We start from the raw sequence: 20,522 nt of genomic DNA, 5'->3' as shown, positions 1-20,522 counted from the left end.
CATTATTCTTCCCATTAAATTTGGTGGAAAGGGTTTTTCGTGCTCGTGAAATCACGCATCTGAGACGATTTAGATCCTCATGGCCTCCATTTGTTTTCTTTTTCCAATCTCCTTCCTTCCATTTTTCTGATAACTCATTTGATGTGTTCATAGTTTGATTCCACTTCTAATTGCAATTCTTTTTTCTTATTTGGAATCGAGTGGAATAATTTTTGAGATTCAGTAAGTTTAACTGTCTGATATTGTTGGAAAAGATGAAGTACTTGTTAAGTATTGTTGTGACAAGAACTCGAGTTTCATGTTTTTTGGCAGGAGGTTCTTGATGAGCCTTTGCTTTTGCTTTTGTTTAATCTGCTTGATCGTGTACATTTGGCTGAAGAAACACATGTATGTGTGTTTAACAACTATATTTGCTTAGAAATTAATGTTTACGTGCCTAGGGTTCTAATTGGGAGGAGTGTGTGTGTGTGTGTGTGAAGATTTCAGAAAATAATCGATTGTTGTTATTAGAAGAAAATGGTTCAGATCATTCACCATTAGAAATGCTACAAGAACCAAGCATCGACACCGATAGACTCAGCTACGAGATCTTTTCGATCCTCGAGAGCAAATTTTTATTTGGTTATGACGATCAGGAGCTTTGGCAACCTAAAAAGGTTTCTCCGAAAGTTTCTGTTGCGGCGGCTGACTACGAAGGTGTTCAGTCGATTAAGAACCAGAGAGGCAAAATCTGTGTTCTATCGATTGACGGTGGAGGAATGAGGAGTATCTTAGCAGGTAAAGCCCTAACATATCTGGAAAGCGCTTTAAAGGAAAAGTCTGGCAAAAGAAGACAAATGGAAAAAGACGATTCAACCCTTTGAGCATTTTGGATCTTGTGAAATCTCATGGAGCTACTTTATACAATCAAGGAAAGTATTATCCTTTAGGAGTGACTCCAAATGAATCACAAATCAAAGACATTGTCGATTGGTTATCTTCATATCATAGAGATTCAACAGGTTTAAGCACAGATAGTTTAGCAGATGGTGGTTATCCTAGAGCTGTTCTTTTAGGGGATTTAGTTTGTGGAATGGAAGTTGGGTATATAACTCCAAACGACATTATGTTTTCATTTCGATCAAACACTGCGAAAGAGATGAAATGAAGTGGAGCTAAACATCACCTAGAAGATAAAGACGATGGTCAAAGAATGCATCCACGTTCTTCATTCAATGCGTGTTTAGAAGTCGTGAAATGTTACACTTTGGACCCTAGAGTTTCAGAATTATGGTAGTTTTAGTCGTGTGAGTTGAAACATGGTTGATAATAAACAATTACGAAAAAAAATTAAAACATAAGGTGTCACACCCCGAACCAGACGACGAAAACGTTCGAGGGCTCGCGTGACTCAAATTGAATATCATCACAATGAATATACATGAATCATAACATAAATATCACCATGCATCAATATATTACAATTGGAATTGTTCACATAAAGTACATTGTTTTAACGTTACAAATCAATACATAAATTGTTTGATAGTTTTCAAAAACAAAACACACTAACATACTTGGTACTTATTCCTCGGCCTACCTGTTACCTGAGAATACAAGTTATTTTGAAAAACGGTCAACATATGGAATGTTGGTGAGTTCATAAGCAATGTTGTGATAAAATGATTTGTGTAGTTTGTAAAACCCACAAAATCCGATATTTTCTGAAAAGATCATTGTTTATAAAAAGGTGTGAAGATCCGTAAATATATGCATGATGATTTAAACACATGTATAATTGAAAAACTTTGTATTAACCGTACAAGTGCACAATGTTGAACTTCCCCGGAAAACCCGATGTTTTCCAAAAACATAAAATTACAGTTATTTCTCAAATAGTGATACCGCTGCAATGAATGATTTTTGATTACTCTTCCTTGATTACTCGGGTGGTGTTGGATTAATTAAGGTTTGCGAGTTGTTATAGCCATGCATTAATAATGACTAGTTATAACTACAGTTTACGAACGATCCTTAGAGGCGTCACCTATTATCGCTCACTTAATCCAAACAACCTTGTTTACCATTGATTAACAATCTGAATTTGTTTACTTTGATTACTCATAAGCCTAACAAACAAGGAGAAGAGGAGTACGAAGTCGTGCTACTTCCATGAGTTATTTTAGGCTATCGGGGATGCGAAAGACACATTGGCCCATCTCGTATTTGATTACTTTGACCTTATGACAATACTAATGGATCACTAGGGCCCGATAGCACTTAAAAAGTCATTTAAGGCCCCTTTACATGGAATTGGGTCATAGAAGGCCCAATAACATATAATCATTATCCATTGGGCCCAAAGATCATGTTAATGGACTTGCAAGGTCCAACAAGCATGATTTGAAACTTTCAAGCCCAAATGTCGAATATTTACTTGTCTTAGGTATCGCATATCTACTAGAGAGTTCGATTTAACGATTGTTATTTTCTATAAATAAAATAATTGGTTTAAATATGTGGTTTTACCTTTTCAGCCCCTTTTCTTTTTATAAAAATAACAATTTTAGTCCTTTATATAAGAGAAAAGTCATTTTAAGCCCTTAAAACATTTTCTTGACACTTTTGCATCATAGATTTGTTGAAATGATATTTTTAACTCAAAAATTATTTTGTTAACAGTTTCAACCCTTCCAGAATAGTATTTTCCGGTTAAAGCCCAACTTTTTGCAATTTTTATACTTTTAGCCCAAAATCCAAAAACTTTACATTTTCGATCCTTTTTGGAAACCATCTTTAACCCTTGGAATAGTTTTGTTACACTTTTTATCCCCTGTTTTGAAGAGTTTACTGCTTCAGCCCTTTTAAATGTCATACTTTCGCAATTTTCGGCTTATTGGCCCGAAAAGCCCAAAATTTAGCCCATTAAGCTAATATTTACATTTTAAGTCCTTTGAAGATCATAATGTTCAGAAAAAATAATTATTGTAACTGTTTTGACCCTTTAGACCTTTAAGAAAACGTGATTTAGCAACTTTTAACCCAACTTTTGTATATTTGACAATTTAAGCCCAAAAATGAGTTTTGTGGTGAAATATGTTTATCACAATCTTATAAGTTATTATTCTTGACTAGTTTAGTGTAATATAACTTAGATCATGTTTGATTTCCTTATTATGTCATAGATCTCGAGATTTCTTCCCTTTTCGTTTACATATTCAACACAAAAACACATAAAATCACACATACATGTATAAAATCATACATAGCATACACATACACATAGATCTACACATTTTACTTGTATTCTCCCTCATAAAACTCATGAAAACCGAAAAGAGAGGGGTATGAAGCTCACCGTGAGTTGTGGGTTCGGTTTTTGAAGAGAGAAATGAAGAAGATTCGATCCTAGCAAGCCTTCTTGGAAGATCTCGAACTTAGAGGCTTCTTAGATGATGAATTTTGTGGAATAAACTCCTTGAAAAGCCCTTAGATCTTGAAAATTTGATAAAGAATGAAGAGAGTTTCTTTGAGAGTGTTTAAGTGAAATGTGTGTGTGTTTCTTTGTGGTTCTCGGCCGAGGGTAGAAAAGAGAGAGAGGAGAAGAGAAGTGAGTGATATGATGTGTGCATGGAAGTATGAGATTTGCATGGAAATCCAAGAGGTAGTAAAGAGGTGGCAATGGAAGTCAACTCTTCCCTTCTTTGTGTAGTTGGGCCGAGAAGAGGAGAAAGGAAAGAAAGAATATTGGGCTTCTTGTGTTTAAGCCCATATTATGATTTAATTAGGTAATTTTCGGCCCAAATAAATCAAGGAATGATTTTTATGACCCATTAGAGCTATATAAATTTGTTGTGGTCCAATAAGGCCCATTAAAGATAACCTAGTTCATTTTAGGCTTATAAGGCCCAAAATATTAAGTTTCATGTATATCGGTCCAATTAGGGCCCATTTGAGAGTTCTATGTTCAAGATAGTTAAATTGGAAGCTTATTGGTCCATTAGGCCCAATAAGGAAATTCTAGTCCAAATGGACTTAAACCAGGATTTTTAGGGTTTCCAATTCTTGGTTGACTATTTGCAGTGCTTGTATAAAGTGTTTGATTGAAGTTTTGTTGTTATTGAATAAACATCATGCATGCTTTCACATTGTTGGCTTACAGTTGGTATAATTGTTGTTGTTACAAAACATCAAAATTCCTGGTTGTGACATAAGGGCCATTCGTGTCATTTAGATAACTAGTTAACGGAGGAATGGTTAAAAACTAACGATAATGGCCTAATTGACATGTACAGTAAAAGTTAGATGACCTAATGCGCAAGAAAAAAACATAATTGGTCAAGTCGGACAAATCATAAAAGTTCATTGTGCTACATTGACATTATCCATTTTCTTTGTACATTTGGATTTTATGACTAATACCATTAGAAAACACTATTAATTAATTGCTTCATCAAAGACCATTTACCTTACTTTTTTCCCTATTTTTTTTGTCTGTTTATTGTTTCATCAAGGGCCATTAATGTAATTTGTTGTTATTAATAAGTGGCTTGGGTGAACAGCAGGTTGAGCCCTCGTCATGCCGAGCTCAGCTCGGCAACTCAGCTAAAACTTACCGATGAGAGAGGGTATTGGGTTTGAATATTTGTGAACATTGGAAGGGTTTATTGACCTTTTTTTCAAAAAAATAAATTTCACAAAATTCCTCATTTTTACCCTACATAAATAACAATACATATTCTATTTTATCCCACTTCCCCATCTTCATTTTTTCACTAAAACATTACAATTTTTGTGAAAAAATACATTCTCTTTCCAACCCAAAAGCTCAAAAAAATATCAAAAGAAACACCCAAAACCCAAATATATCATATTCTTCATCAAATTTGGTTCAAAAACCAAAGCGATCCGTCAATTTACTTTCCACCAAATTTAAACTTTGGTGGTGTTTACTACCCATTTCAAACCCAAAACCAACCTCAATACCAAAATCAAGCACAATACCAAAATCAACCTCAATTCCAAAACCATCTATAATTTCAAAGACAACTCCAATTTCAATACCAACCATAAATGAACTTCTCATCCCAAATGAAAACCGACTTCAATCCATTTGATGATCTTCCCGACTCCCTAACAAATTTCCAAACCCAATTCCAAACTCAAGGGGAACCTAAAGTTATCCTTGAAACGGAATCAGAGTCGGAAGAGAATCCACAACCCCAAAAAATGGAAAGGTGGCTCCAAAGCAATGGACAACGGCCGAAGAAAAGGTGTTAGCTCATGTGTAGGTGGATGATTCTAAAGATCGGTTGGTCGGAAACAAACAAGATTGTCCAACATTTTTCCAGAAAATTACACAATATTTTCTCACGGAGATGAATCTTGGAGAGTACCGAAAAAGGATCAAATTTATTCGAAATGTAGAAATGTCAACAAAGTGGTGATAGAGTCTAATGAGGTGTTTTTGAGTTTCAAACAACAATGACAAAGTGGTGAAAACGACAAAACAATTTTGAAAAAAGCTCTTAAAGTGTACCAAAATCAGAAAGGGGCCAATTTCAAATTTCTAGATGTTTGGAATATTTTGAAATTGTCAAAGAAAATGGCAAGAGGTCGACCCTTATGAAACATTTACGAGTGGTTCTTTTAAAGGAACCAAACATCTGAAAATGATGCATAGTCAATCATTCGATGCGTATGTCGGGATTGACCTCAATGAGGAGGAGCCTTTTGAGGCTCCAAGAGTCGCTCATCCCATTGGAAGAGACCTGTAACACCCGTTCATTTATTAGTTAAATAAATAAATAAATGAACAAATTAATAAATGAAAATAGCCCTAAAAGCATAATAGAACAGCAAAGAGTTAGTTTTGGGGGTTAAAATGTAATTCGGACTTAATTTGAAGAGATGTTGGAAGCTAAAGGCTGAATGGTAAGTATTGGACTAAAGTTGAGAAGATTTTATGGGGTCGGGGGCTAGAATGTAAGTCTTGGGCTTAATTTCAAAGGAATTTCAGAGGGCAGGGTTGAATTGGTAAATTAAGGACTTTGTTTGAAAATGAATCTAGTGAGGGGGACTAAACTCGTTAAAATATTAGAAGTTTGAAGAAAGAACACGAGTGAAGACCCGTTATTCCTCCCGTGTATGAAGACATAACCCAAGCGAAACCCTAAACCTAATCCATAGCAGCCGCCACCTTGTGACTCCCCAGCCGCCATCTCTCTCTTCTCCTTCGTAGTTTCCGATCAGACGAGTCGCCATCGAAGAGTCACCGCCACCGTGACTGCGGGATTCCGTAACCGTGAACCACTGCTATCGGAGCTCGACAACCGACCGTATTCGCAGTCGATGTGGTTGCTGTTGCTGTAATGTGCGCCCATCGTCAGACGCCATGACCCTCTTGGTGGGAAACGATTTGGGGAGGAGCCCCTGCCTTTTTTCGAGGTCCACCGCCACCATTCTTCTTCTTCTCTTTTTTGTTTAACGCCGTCGTCGATCCCTACGGTGATTCTCTGCTATGTTTTGGGTGTCGCCGCCTAGTCAAGTTCGTGCCATCAGAAGTTGTAGGTAACAGGAGGATTGTGGAGCTAGCCATACTCGTCGGGTGTGGGTTGTGAGCCACCATTAAGGGCGGTTGCTGAATGCCAAGATCGTTGTTGTACCGCTGTTGTGACTGTCGATGCAAACCACCGCCTGCCGCCGCTTCTACTTCCTCCTGTCGGCCAAAAGTTGTTGCTGCAGTCGTCGGTCACCGCTGGTGGGTGGCTGGGGGTTGTTTTGTGACCATACAACGGGTGTGTGTGCATGTATTCCTGATTAGTGCGTGTTTAGTCTAGCCGGAAATCACAAGGAGCCACCGCTACCACCGTAAGGTGGTGGCTACCGCCATGCACCACCGCCGACCACTTCAAGGTGGTTTGTGTGTGTATGTTTAGCTTAGTTAGGGTGTGTGTTGCTTTGGTATTTTCGTTGTAATTGTAACTCAAAAGCGAAATAATGGAAAGAAATTAGAAACCACCACCTTAGGGTGGTGGCTGCCACCTCCCGCCGCCACCGACCGCCGTGTCGGGTGGCGGTGCGTTTTGTCTCTTGTGATTGATTCGTTTGGGGTGCTAGAAACCCTAATGGGCTTAGTGAAACCCTAATGGGCTCAAAGGAGCTCTAATGGGCCCAATGAAGCTTAATGAACTCTAATGGACCCAATAAAACCCTAATGGGCTTGATGACATTCTAGTGGGCTTGATAGGCCCAATAAAGCCCTAAATAACCTACAAGTCCAACAAATTAATAATGGGCTAGTATTTGAGTTGGAAAACCCTAATGTTAGTAAATCTTAATTTGGGGAATTAATCGGGACACACAGGAATTATTTAATAACTCGAGATATTAAATAATAATCATTGGTAAAGATTAATCTAAGCGATATTGGACTTAATGGGTTAAGTCCTTAATGGGTTAAGTAGGAAACTTAACCCTAATCATCATTTTATGTGAAACCCTAATTTCACTTGGGTTTATTAATGGGCCATCCAAAGTCAAACAATTAGACTAGAATAATTTAATGGGCTTAGGGTAAGGCCCATGTAAGGGGCTTGGGACCAACTTGGAAAATTGGGCCATAGATGGGCCATAGTTTGGGCCTTAATGATTATATGACGTTGGGCCTTAGAATGAGACCATGTATAGGCCTAGGCCCAATTTGGAAAATTGGGCCATGTGTTGGGTTTGATTCCTAATTGACTTTGGGCCTATAGATTGGGCCTTGGGCTTGAATGAGCCAAGCTTGGGGTAATGTAGTAATTATCCAAAGAATGTACTATTGGTTATGTGTTGGGACCCAATTATTAATTGGGTGATGTTTTGATATTGACAGATCCCCGATTTGTCATCCAGCAGTTGGGGTCGAGTCTGCGGGACTTCAGCAGTGTGGCGTTTGAGTCTACGGGACTTCAGCAGTGCGAGGTGAGTTACCTTCCAGTAGCGGTGGGTCTACGGCCACAATGCCGACCCACCAGTAGGAGCTGTATGTTAGATGATTGTCTTTGTGATATAATCTAGGTTTTCTACTACCTGATATGTTATATGCTGGCATGATACGTACATGTGATAGTAGTAGAGTTCGGTTGTTAGGGCCGAAGGGTAGGTCAGACACCCTAGATATGTCTGACAGTATGTGATGATATATTTATATGCTGGCATGATATGTTATATGTGATAGTGGTAGTAGGAGGGGAATAGTCCCCAAGTTCGGTCGTTAGGACCGAAGGGTAGATCGGATACCCCAGATATGTCTGATAATATGTTATGTTATGATATATGTGATAGTAGCAGTAGGGGTGAAATAGTCCCCAAGGATCGGTTGTTAGGACCGATGGGTAGTCAGCACCCTAGAATGGCTTGACATGGGTAGTCAGCACCCCAGAACGGCTTGACACGGGTAGGTCGGCACCCCAGAATGGCCGTACCGGGTAGGTCGGGCACCCCAGAATTGCCCGGCAGTATGTATGATATGTGATTGTATGGTATGTGGTATGATGGGGGAACTCACTAAGCTTCGTGCTTACGGTTTTCAGTTTTGGTTTCAGGTACTTCGTGTTTAAAGGAAAGGAGCCGGCTTGATCGCAGCACATCACACTATGGTTTTCCGCACATGAGATTTTTGGGATTACACTCTGATATTGTTTCATGATAACATGTTTGATTATTTCTACTTTGACTTTGATATGACATGATATTACAAATGTTTTATTACACTATTGGTTTTATAATGACGTATTTGAAAATGAGATTTTTGGCCTGTAATTTTGGGATGTTATAAGACCGAGCCAAGCGAAAGTGAAAAGCTGCAGAAAGTTGTTCAAGAAATGCTTCGGTTAACATCAACCAACTAACAAGCAAAATGGACCACTTGAAGTCGTATTTTGAACAATATTTGGCGATCACACAAGAGAAAAAAGCAAATTGTGTCATGATGATCTTTATGAGATACACTAACTCTCTCATAGGATGTGAAAAAGAAATAACAATAAAAGCAAAGAAGAGGTCGCAAAAAAATAACATCTAGGTTTCGTTATTTTATATCCATGGTTTCGTTATTTAAATTTCTAGGTTTTGTTATTTAAAAGCAAAGAAGAGGTCGCAAAAAAAAAATAACATCTAGGTTTTGTAATTTGAAATTATATGTTTTCTTGTTGTGTGAAGTAATTTTTTTTTAAGTTTAATGAAATTTAAGATTTAAAAAATATATATATTTGAAATGTTTATTTTTTATATTAATTAATTTTAGAAAAAATATCATATAACAACCGTGACAACCCATGCCATATTATGACAAAGTTTGGCTAAAGTGTTGCAAAACTGACGTGGCGTCTACGTGGACAATAGCAAGTGTGCCACCACTCCCACTAGCCTAATGGATATCTGCAAATAAATATATATATATATATATTATATATATATATATATATATATATATATATATATATATATATATATATATATATATTGGCTCTATTGACAAAAAAGTCGCCCCTGATTTTTTTTTTGTTGCAATTTAACCATTAAAACCGATAAATCCTTGAAAAATTATATATATATATATATATATATATATATATATATATATATATATATATATATATATATATATATATATATATATATATATATTAATGTTTTAAAATTGCAACCTAAGCCAAAGTTGGATCATAACAGTCAATTAAAACTCACTTTCGGCAAAACATAAATATAAGTTTGCCGAATCCTTCACGTGGGTTCTATAGCACAAAAAAATCCAAATAAATTAGATGATGTTCTTGCTTGTTAAAAAAAATCGAGAGCATAGAATTTCGCGGAGCATAAGATGACAAACGTAAATTTGCTTACGTGTTTTATTTGTGATGAGATTAAAATTTAAACACATTAATCCACTAATTCCTTAACTTATATCAAAATATTAGTTTACGTGTTTAAAATCAGTACCAACCATATGAATCAACCCATAAGAACCCATATGAATAAAAAATGCAAAAGAAATTATGTGAATGATTCAAGTTTTTGGTAAGTATTATAGAATTATTTATGCATAATTGATTTGTGCAAAAAGTTTTATAACGTATATATTTTAATATTCAAGATATGGCAAATATGTTATATAATATAGTAACTAGTTGTAAAACATGTATGTTATACTAGAATAAAACACAAAAAATTTAAATATAAAGGTTTAAACAAAAAATTATTTAAATCTGAAATTGTAGATTTGAAACTTAAATTTTAAATTTTAGATTTTAAAAGAGACATATTAAATACTATATGAATGATATTGTAATTTATTGGTTATTTTCAATTAAGACAATTATTAATTGAGGTGTAAATATGATGTTTTAATTAAAAAAAGATAAAAAAAAATGAGAAAATTACAATGGAAAAAACATTTATCCAAAAATACCAAAAAATGACATGTGTCCAAGTTAATGAGAGAGTGACATGTGGCAAAATTATTTTCATTTATTACGAAGGATTAATATGAATTAATTACTTTCTTAAAATAACTAAAATGATTGGTCAACAATCAATCTTACATGAACACGATAGATAGTTAAAACACAATAAACTAACTAACTAACTAACTATATATATATATATATATATATATATATATATATATATATATATATATATATATATCCTTGATCATGGTCTTATAAGATTATATTACTCTAAGTAGTCTCTCTGCTTTCATTCAAATTTAAGATGTTTATTAGAAACATGCATTTAATAAATAAGTGACAATACTAGGAAGGGCTACAATCTATTACAAGTTTATAATCCATGAAAATCACGGTTACAAAAATAATTAAACTTTCATAGTTAAAATTTAAAATTATTAATAAATTATTTTAAATAAATTATTAATTAAGAGATATTTTTTAGTTATATAAAACTATATTCGTTGATTTAAATAAATACATGAAATTATATTATCTTAAAATTTGTTTTAATTTTATTTTAAATTTTATTAATTTAATGTATGTAGTGAGAGAAATTTAATTTTAAAAATTTACATGGAGAATCAATAGGTTGACAAGTGATATGATATTAATTAGGATGTTTAATAGGATGACATATGACAAAAAAGAATAAACTTATTCTTTTATTAAAATAAGGATTTGCAGTTAGTTGAAATATATTTGAATGATTTAATATAATATCACAAACTAAAGTTTCTTTAGTCCAACAATGAAAATGTATACGTAATATACAAGTACTTTGATCATTCATAAAATTTCGGACTTCACTACTCTTCTAAATTAATTCAATATTGGTATTAAACTAGTTTATAAAGTGTTACAGATATGTTTAAACCTCTTTGGAAGAGTTTCAAAGAGTAAGGGTTTGTCTAATATGTCTCTTACTGAGTCTCTAAGAGGCAGGATGTTACTCGGTTATATTCAGACTGTTTAATACCACGCTTAGAAGTCTCTGACTTGGTTGAAACTCATTTGATATGTCACTTGGTCATATTCATAGCTATGTCTGACACGGTCGGTCTTGACTCAGTAAGATCTAACTTAATAAACAATTAATTGTCACACGACCCTTAAAATATGAGATCTATAGTGGCGGTGACCGAGTTTGTGACCCCGAAGACCATGCATAATATAAGAAAGTGAGGCAATTACGATGACGCAATTAGGGACAACATGATTGGACAAGCTAGATGCCACCCCTAATGGTGTCCCAACTAATGTTGCAAAAAGATATTTTTCACCCATGCTTTTTGTGTCAGGGGTATTGCCTTAAAAAAATGGCTCACTTTCAACTGTTTCTCTGTTCTCTTGATTTTTAAAGCCTCGCTATTTTCTCTCTTACTAGTGTTAAACACCACCACCACCGATTTTTGCTGATAACAATAACCACAACCAAAGGCTTCTCTTTTCTATTGTCAATGACAACATGCCCAAGATCAAAACTCCACCGCCAAGGATTTCTTTCAAGTTAGAAACATCTCTCTCTCTCTCTCTCTCACTATATATATATATATATATATATATATATATATGTGTGTGTGTGTGTGTGTTTAGGTTATTGTGTTCTAACTATCTATTATGTGCATGTAGGATTAATTATGGACCAATCATTTTAGTTATTTTAATAAAGTTATTAATGCATATTACATATTAAATATATAATGAGTATTAATTAAATCTTCAGCATTTAATATGCATTAATTACTTTCTTTAAATAACTAAAATGATTGGTCTAGAATCAATCATACATGCACACAATAGATAGTAGAAACATTTGAACCTAACTCTCTCTCTCTCTCTCTCTCTCTATATATATATATATATATATATATATATATATATATATACACATATACATATATATAGGGTCCGGTTCGGGTGATGACTCTTTTTTCGGTGAGGACTCGTGATGACACCTTAAAAAAATTTAAAAAAAAATACAAATCATAAAATCGAGCATATTACTATATCTGGGAGAAAAAAAAATTGAAAAAAAAAATTCCATCACTAAAATTGAATCATGGATCATAAAAATTGAATCATAAATCATAAAAATGATCATATACTTCAATTTTAATGATCCAATTTTTTTTCTCTCCGATGTAGTATTATGCTCGATTCTATGATTTGTATTTCTTTTTTAGATTTTTTTTCAATTTTTTAAGGTGTTCTCACGAGTCCTCATTTTAAAAAGAGTCATCATCCGATCATGCTTCTCTCTCTCTCTCTCTGTATATATATATATATATATATATATATATATATATATATATATATATATATATATATATATATTGTAATAGCCCAAAATCCAGGTAAGATTTATGGTCCTTTTATTTTGAAAGTTGGCAAGTTTAGTCCTTTGAGTTGTATGTTGAATTGGCGAGTACGCTGGGCGTACTGGGGTGTACGCCGCACGTACTCACGCGCTTAATTTGGACGCGGACTTGACCGAGTACGCTGGGCGTAGTGAGCCCAGATGCAAACCCTAATTTCTGGCTTATGCACTATAAAAGGAACATGTGGCCCTTTGCCCTAGCCACCATATTCCTTGAGTGAGTCCCTTGAGAGCTGAGATCCGTGCCTTAGCCTGTGTGTGTATGTTTTGAGCTTGGAGTTAACTTTTCAAGGTGAAGAAGGGAAAGAGGAGCCATTGTTGGTGCTAGATGTGGAAGAACAAGTGTAGATTCGTGCTCTATAGTGGTTGGAGATCTCTTTTGAGGTAAAAAGGTCTGAGCTTTCCTTGTTCTTCTTAAGTTTTGCTTTTTGGGACAATTTTAGGGTTTTTGGGTCCCAAGTTTGAGATTTTGTGTGCAAATAGTCTCCATGAGCATGAATCTGGCCTCTTCTAGTGTGTTTGATGTTAAGGGTTCATAAAAATCCAGTCTTGGTCGTGGATCTAGTGCCATGCATGAGTTATAGTCCCATTATGGAAAGAGAAATGGTGTTTTGAGCACAAAGTGACCTCTACAGCCATGCAAAGGCATAAAGGTCTCGACTTTATGGGTTAAGTCGTATAAAAGGAGTCGGATCTAGAGTTTGGACTAAAGTCTTAACAGATTAAGGTCTGAATGAATGGGATAAGGGAGCTGGTGGTTACGCTGGGCGTAATCCCAATACGTGCGGCATAAAGTGTCGCATACCCCAATTCTGTGGAAACTTCGGGTACGCCCAGCGTACATGTTGGTACGCGCAGCGTAACCCGGAGAGGGTTGACTTTTGTTGACTTTTAGGGTTTGGTCAACTCTAGTGTATTTGAGCCAAGCAAGGGGGTAAAATGGTCTTTTACCCTTCCTGAGAGTGTTTAGAGAGTTTGGTCTAGCCTGGGGAAATTATGTTGATGACAAGTGTATATTTCATATGATTAGGTGGAGGCTAGGTCCTATTCACCGAGTTCGAGGTTTTCCGAGTTACCGAGTTACGCGAGGTGAGTCTTCTCACTATACGTTACCTTGAGGGTATTCTAAGTTGACCAGAGGGTCTTATGTGCTATGTACGAGAATATGTGTTATATTAGAGATTACATGCTATGTGTTATTTGTATGTTGTATGATTATATAGACCGGACCGGAGGGTCCAACGATTCAGACCGGGCCAGAGGGCCCAATGAGCTATGACTGGACCGGAGGTTCCGACGAGCTGCAGGACTGGAGGGTCCCGCTGAGACATCTTGAACGGAGGGTCGGGTTTAGCCTCGAGTGGCGTATTTGTGGTATGTGGTATTTTGGGGAACTCACTAAGCATTTATGCTTATAGTTGTTGTGTTTGATGTCTCAGGTACCAGCGAGGACCGTGGGAAGGCGACGGCTTGACTCGTACACACCCACACCGATGGAGTTCACATTAGAGAGATCTTGGGATTTGTTTTGAAAACACTGTTGTTTTGGATTTGAGATTATGATATGATATACATTTTGTGGTTTAAAAATGAAAAATTAAATTGGAAATTTTACGTTGTTATATATATATATATATATATATATATATATATATATATATATATATATATATATATATGAATATAGATCCATTAAGAAATGAGAAAATGGTAAGAAGGCAAGAAGAAATAGTAATTAATGATTGATAAAGAGATGAAATGTAATATTGGAGCCAGGGATTTATTTAAGTAAGTGGTTTTAAAATTGGTAGGAGTAAGTCACGTTTCCAATGGTGATATTAAAGACTTGCATCAGGTACAAAGTAAAAATTGTTTTTTGCCTATTTTCTTGCCTGGGCTTTTTTTGGAACGACTAAGCATGATATAAAGAGCAACCAACTTCTATGAAGAAGCTCATATATACATCCACCGATTTCCAGATTCAAAAGGCAGAGGTATACGGATTTACATTTCACAACCAAGAGAAGAAGACGCATCAAAGGTTAGAAGCTTCAACTTATTAATCAATGAATTTGCAGATTCGTTAAACATAATTCGAAGAAAGAAGTTTACTGATTCACGTTTTTTTTTGTTATTTTTATATTTTTATTTTGTATTTGAATCTAAAGAATGCAGTTTTTAACTCTATGTTAATGTGAATATGTTGATTCAATATGATGTATGTTGTTATACACTAGGAAACTAGTGATTAAATCTGTCTGATGAACAATTTTTGTGATTCATTACATTTTGTGATGCTTCTTATGTTATTCAATCGTGTTATAAAAGAAGTTGATAACTGATGCAAGCTGTTTCTTGTCTTGTAAAAAATGCTAAACAAAGGTTTTAATTAAATATGAGTTGTGCCTCCTATTTTTTGGTTAGTTGATGAAACACTGGATTCGTTTAGGTGTTTTTAATGAAACAGTTTAAAAAAAACACAAGTGTCAAAAAAACTGAAGCACTTGAATTGAATCACTGGAATCAGTAATACAAATATGATGAAATGGATTCGTTACGGTGTTTTTTAATGAAGCAGTTAAAAAAAACAAGTATTACAAAAATTGAATCACTTGAATAACTTGAATAACTTGAATCAGTAAGTATAAAAACAATGATTTTACAGTACGTATAATATGTATAAAAATTAAATAATGTAAGATTTAAAGTATGTGAATCAGTTTATAGATGAATCATTTTTTAGATTAAAGATGTTGTCTGCATAATTTTATGATGTTTCCTAGACTACATTTCCAATAAACCCAGCAGGAAATAGCTTAAAGTTGGTAATCTTTATTAATTGTGTATTAACTGAATCTGACATAAATCTTTTTATGTGTTACAGATATGTCTGAATCGCAACCAACAAGTATTCAGTCTAATGAGGTTCAATGTCTAGAACTTGTGGGAAAAGGTTGGACACCAGAAGTCGAGTTGAAACCATATATAGGGCAAGTGTTTCCTTCATATGATGAAGCACTGGCATTTTACAGAGAATATGCACGCAATAGTGGGTTTGAAATACGAAAGGCAACTACAAAGCAGTCAAAAAAGGGAGATGGTTATTCCCGTAGGTACATAGTATGTAATAGGGAGGGAGAGAAAAAAAACGTTCATTTGATAGTTTGAAAGACCAGAGCAAACAGCGTCGTAATCGGCCAAGTCACCGAACCCGATGTAAAGCTTGTATCCGATTGAAGGTTAATGATGAAAATCTTTGGGTGGTCAAATATTTTGAGGAGAAACACACACATGAACTAGTTAATCCAGAAGATTTTGTTTTTTTGAAAAGTAACAGGAGGCTTACATATGTTTCAGATATAAATATTGGTCCAGTTAGAGCATTCAAGATATTGAAGCAAACACAAGGTAGATTTTTCAATGTAGGGGTAACAGAAGTTGAATGTAAGAATTTGAAAAGGGATATGATAACATATATTGGTGAGAGTGATGCGGACATGGTAATTGAGAAGCTTACTAAAAAAAGGAGTATTTACACGACTTTACTTTTGAATATTGTGTGGATAGTGAGGAGAATCTATGTGGGTTATTTTGGGCAGATGAAGAAGCAAAACGTAATTATTCTGTATTTGGAGATGTTGGATTCGATGCTACTTACCGAACAAACAAGTATGCAATAGCTTTACTTATTAAAAAATTATCATGTTTCAGTTTGGGCCTAACATATGAACTTATAGTGAGTAATAACAAGTTTAATTCATATCTTATTACTTGTTTTACAGGTACTTCATGATTTTCATGCCATTTACCGGTATCGACAATCACAAAAAATGTGTCACTTTTGCTGTTGGCTTACTTGCTAGTGAGTCAATAGAATCATATAAATGGTTGTTAATGGCTTTTAAAATTACTTTTGGATGGGAACCAACAGTGTTGATGACCGATCAAGACCCGACTATCAAACAAGCGATTCCAGCTGTTTTCTCACCATCATGTAGGCATCGATTGTGTATGTGGCACATATCACAGAAGTTCACCGATAAGGTAAAGAATATACCCACATAATACATTGTATGCATTACTTGAATTGAAAAATTTTTATGTAATGATGATTACTAGTTGGTTTTTCAGTTGGGTTCACATATGTCAAAGACGGGGGTGTTGAAACGTTTAAACATTCTGATATGGAATGAACGAATCAGTGCAAGCGAGTTTGATATAGAATGGCAATCAATAATGGATGAATACGATTTAAATAGTAACAATTGGTTTAACAAAATGTTTGCAATACGAGATAAATGGATTCCTGCTTATTTTCAGGATTGTCACTTATCAGGGTTAATGCAAACGACATCAAGATCGGAAGGTGAGAATTACTTCTACGAGTTGATGACAAATGCAGATTTGCACTTAATTGAGTTTGTCGGTCATTTTGAAACGGAAATGGAAGCACAACGTTTTGTTCAACTTAAAAATAATCATGACTCGCGTTACATGAATCCTGAAATTATAACTAAATTGTTGATTGAAGAGGAGGCATCTCAAACATTCACACGAACTGTGTTCTTTGAAGTTCAAACAGAGATAATGGCATCGATGCTTACATGCTACTCAATTAAAGTAGTAGAATATGATGGAATAACTAAATTCAGCATCAAGGATACCGACAAAGATGTAAAACATTTTGGTGATTTTGAGGTATGTATAATCTAGTCCGTTGTATCTAGTATTGGTTTAAAAAAACTGATATTATTATTTTGTAATATTGACAGGTTTCATTCATGAAATCCGATTACACTGTTAGTTGCTCGTGTTTACGATTCGAATTAACTGGGTGTCTATGTAGACACTGCTTTTATGTATTAAGGATATCGGGTGTGGAACATTTCCCTAAAAAATATGTTTCAAGAAAATGGACAAAGGATGTGGTGCCGAGATCAGCAAGCGGATATAATACGTGTCAGTTTCCTACAAATGATGCAAATGAAGATTTTAAAGCAATGATCTGGGACATATACTTTTCAGTTGATTATTATGTTGATCGGCTAGTTTCTAATATGGAAAAGCTAAAGTTATATAGACAGAAAGTAAAGGAGTTGACGAAAGATGTTGAAGAAGGAACACGAAATGCACGACCCATGACGAACACAGCCTTCATCGGATCGGTACTTGGTGTTGAGAAGAGAGATAAAGTAACGGTTAAAATTCCAGAAGGAATCAGAAACAAAGGTAGTGCCCCGATTAAGAACAGTATGATAGGACAAAAAGAGACTGCGATTGTGAATGCTAAAAAGGGTTCGAGAAAATGTGGACGATGCAGAAAGTATGTTGATCATAATGCTCGCACTTGCCAGCAAAAAGCTAATGCTTCTACTTCTAAATAGTTTGGTTTTTCCTTCTTATATATTAAGTTTTCAAGAAAAAAATGTTATTTTACAAATAAGAATGAATGTTTGAGTTCTACATTTATGCAATGTTCTTGCAAGAATAAATGCAGATAGTTGAAGTGTTATTTTTAATAAATTACTATCTATGCCTGAATCCACGTTATGGTATTGTTAATGCTTAGATGATATGTGATGTCATAACTACATGGAGCATCAGTTTATGTGTCATACGTTAGTTACATGGCATGAATTAAAAAATGATTTAAATATATTAATTATTGTTTAAAAGGATTGGTCAAAAAATAAGTAGACTCAATCTAACATGGTAGCATTATTTGTAAATGGTAAGAGGATTAATAAATTAAGCCAACTTTTTTGGATGAATCCAATATTTCATTCTGTCCATATAACATACTAAGTAGTAAGACATGAAGCTAATTTTGTTTACTTAATGTATTGAGACAGTAAGTGCATTTGTGTAGATCACATACTATACTAGCTCTAATTCTTACATGATAAGTTTACTTAATGTATTCACATGCTATAGTAGCTCTAATGTATTAAGACAGTAAGTGCGTATGTCTAAATCACATGTTATAGTAGCTCTAATGCTTATATGATAAGTGATGCCTTAACAAACTTGAGAATTACTTTATGTGACACTAGGCGAATGCCCGCGCGTTGCGCAGAACCATTTATATAGTTGAAATCTTTACAAATATATATTTTTAAAACAATATCGTTGTTAAATTTGATATAATAATATCTTTGTTAAATTTTTTAAATATAACAATATGATAATATATACATCTATTAAAACTGTATAATCTCAATCTTTTGAATGACCTCTACCTGCGGGTTACTCATGAATAAAATTAAATATAATATATGGTTAATATTATTTATAGTTGTTATTGTTAATTCATTTTTAAAATTTGTTTGCTTAACGTTTTAATTTCTATCAGTGTAATTATTTAAAACATCAAACATTTTTTTAAAGGTAACAATATAATCATTTATATAGAGTTATTTTTAACTACTGTTATTGTAAGTTATTTTAAGCTACTTATTTCAAAAAATTTAACGATTATAAAAATATCTTTAAGAAATATTTTAATGAATTGATATTACAATTTAATTTTTGTATTTAGCACTACAATTTATCACTTTTCACTATTCACAAAATATTATTTGGGTTTTTTTAGTGGAACTGAAATTTATATTGAAGTTGATCCTCTAATGTTATATTTAAATTAACAATTTAAGTATTTTGTTCATACAATTCAAAAGTTGTAGCTTTAAACTGATAATCGTTTACATACAACAACATATTAAATCTAATAAATTAAGTATAATATGTTAAAAGTTAAAGACATAACTTTATAAGTAGAAGTAAAAATATTATTTTAATATTGAAATTTAGTTAATTTTTTTATTACACTTTAGGTTTGATACTTATTTAACCTTATTAACCAATTTATTACCATTATTAGAAAGACACTACAATTTATCATTTTTAACTATTTACAAAATATTCTTTGGGTTGTTTAAGTTGAACTAAATTTTATATTTAAGTTGATCCAGTAAGGTTATATTTAAATTAATAATTTAAGTATTTATACAAATTGATCAAAAGTTGTAGCTTTAAAATGATAACGATTTACATATAACATATTAGACCTAATAAATTAAGTATAATATGTTAAAAGTTAAAAACAAACTTTATAAGAAGAAGAAAATATATTTTTTTAATAATAAAATTTAGTTTATACATGATTACACTTTAGGTTTGATATTTATTTAACCTTATTAACCAACTTATAATAATTATTAGAAAGAAATTGAAAAGTCATGGGAGTTTCAAATGAATGTGGTGAAAGGAAAAAATGAATGAGAGTTTCAAATGAATGTGGTTCAAGAAAAAATGCAAACTTTATAAGTATACTAGGCGAATCCCCGCGCGTTGCGCGAGAATAAATATCTATAGTTAAAATAATAACTTTTACCAAATTATTATTTAATATTTCTACTTTGAAACAAAATGTTAGTACTAAAGCAAACGTATAGCTAACATATTAGTTTTATTAAACATTATAGTTTAATTTTTAAGTCATTATGATATATACAATTATTTGATAATTTTATAAACCGTTTAATACTGTGTAAATTATATATCAAATTAATGATAATATAATGGGTAACAAAACGTATGAACAAAAATATGAACTGCAACTTTTAGTAACATAAAAATAGAAAAACATCTATTATAACATTTGTATTAAA

The 20,522-nt window shown here is 33.5% G+C and overlaps 1 protein-coding gene across 1 annotated transcript; it reads left to right on the top strand.

The window, feature by feature from the left end:
- Positions 1-542: 542 nt before the first annotated feature.
- On the top strand, positions 543-18,236 carry LOC145053808 (protein FAR1-RELATED SEQUENCE 5-like). Its single transcript, XM_079001915.1, has 6 exons — positions 543-777; positions 15,737-15,965; positions 16,420-16,521; positions 16,635-16,896; positions 16,984-17,550; positions 17,625-18,236. Exons 1-6 carry the CDS (start codon positions 543-545, stop codon positions 18,234-18,236), a joined length of 2,007 nt encoding a protein of 668 aa, XP_078858041.1.
- The last annotated feature ends 2,286 nt before the right edge of the window (positions 18,237-20,522 follow it).

Source organism: Lactuca serriola, chromosome 1 (genome assembly GCF_051521515.1).
Source record: "Lactuca serriola cultivar US96UC23 chromosome 1, Lser_US96UC23_V15, whole genome shotgun sequence".
NCBI lineage: Eukaryota > Viridiplantae > Streptophyta > Magnoliopsida > Asterales > Asteraceae > Lactuca > Lactuca serriola.
Note: the sequence above shows the minus strand (reverse complement) of the source record. Positions and strands in the feature narration are given on the sequence as shown.

Bases quoted from the DNA above. Each gene is read 5' to 3' on its own strand.
- LOC145053808 (XM_079001915.1), top strand. From the start codon at position 543: ATGCTACAAGAACCAAGCATCGACACCGATAGACTCAGCTACGAGATC. The intron at 15,966-16,419 runs GTACATAGTATG...TTGTGTGGATAG, and splicing joins GGAGATGGTTATTCCCGTAG to TGAGGAGAATCTATGTGGGT. The intron at 16,522-16,634 runs GTATGCAATAGC...CTTGTTTTACAG, and splicing joins GCTACTTACCGAACAAACAA to GTACTTCATGATTTTCATGC.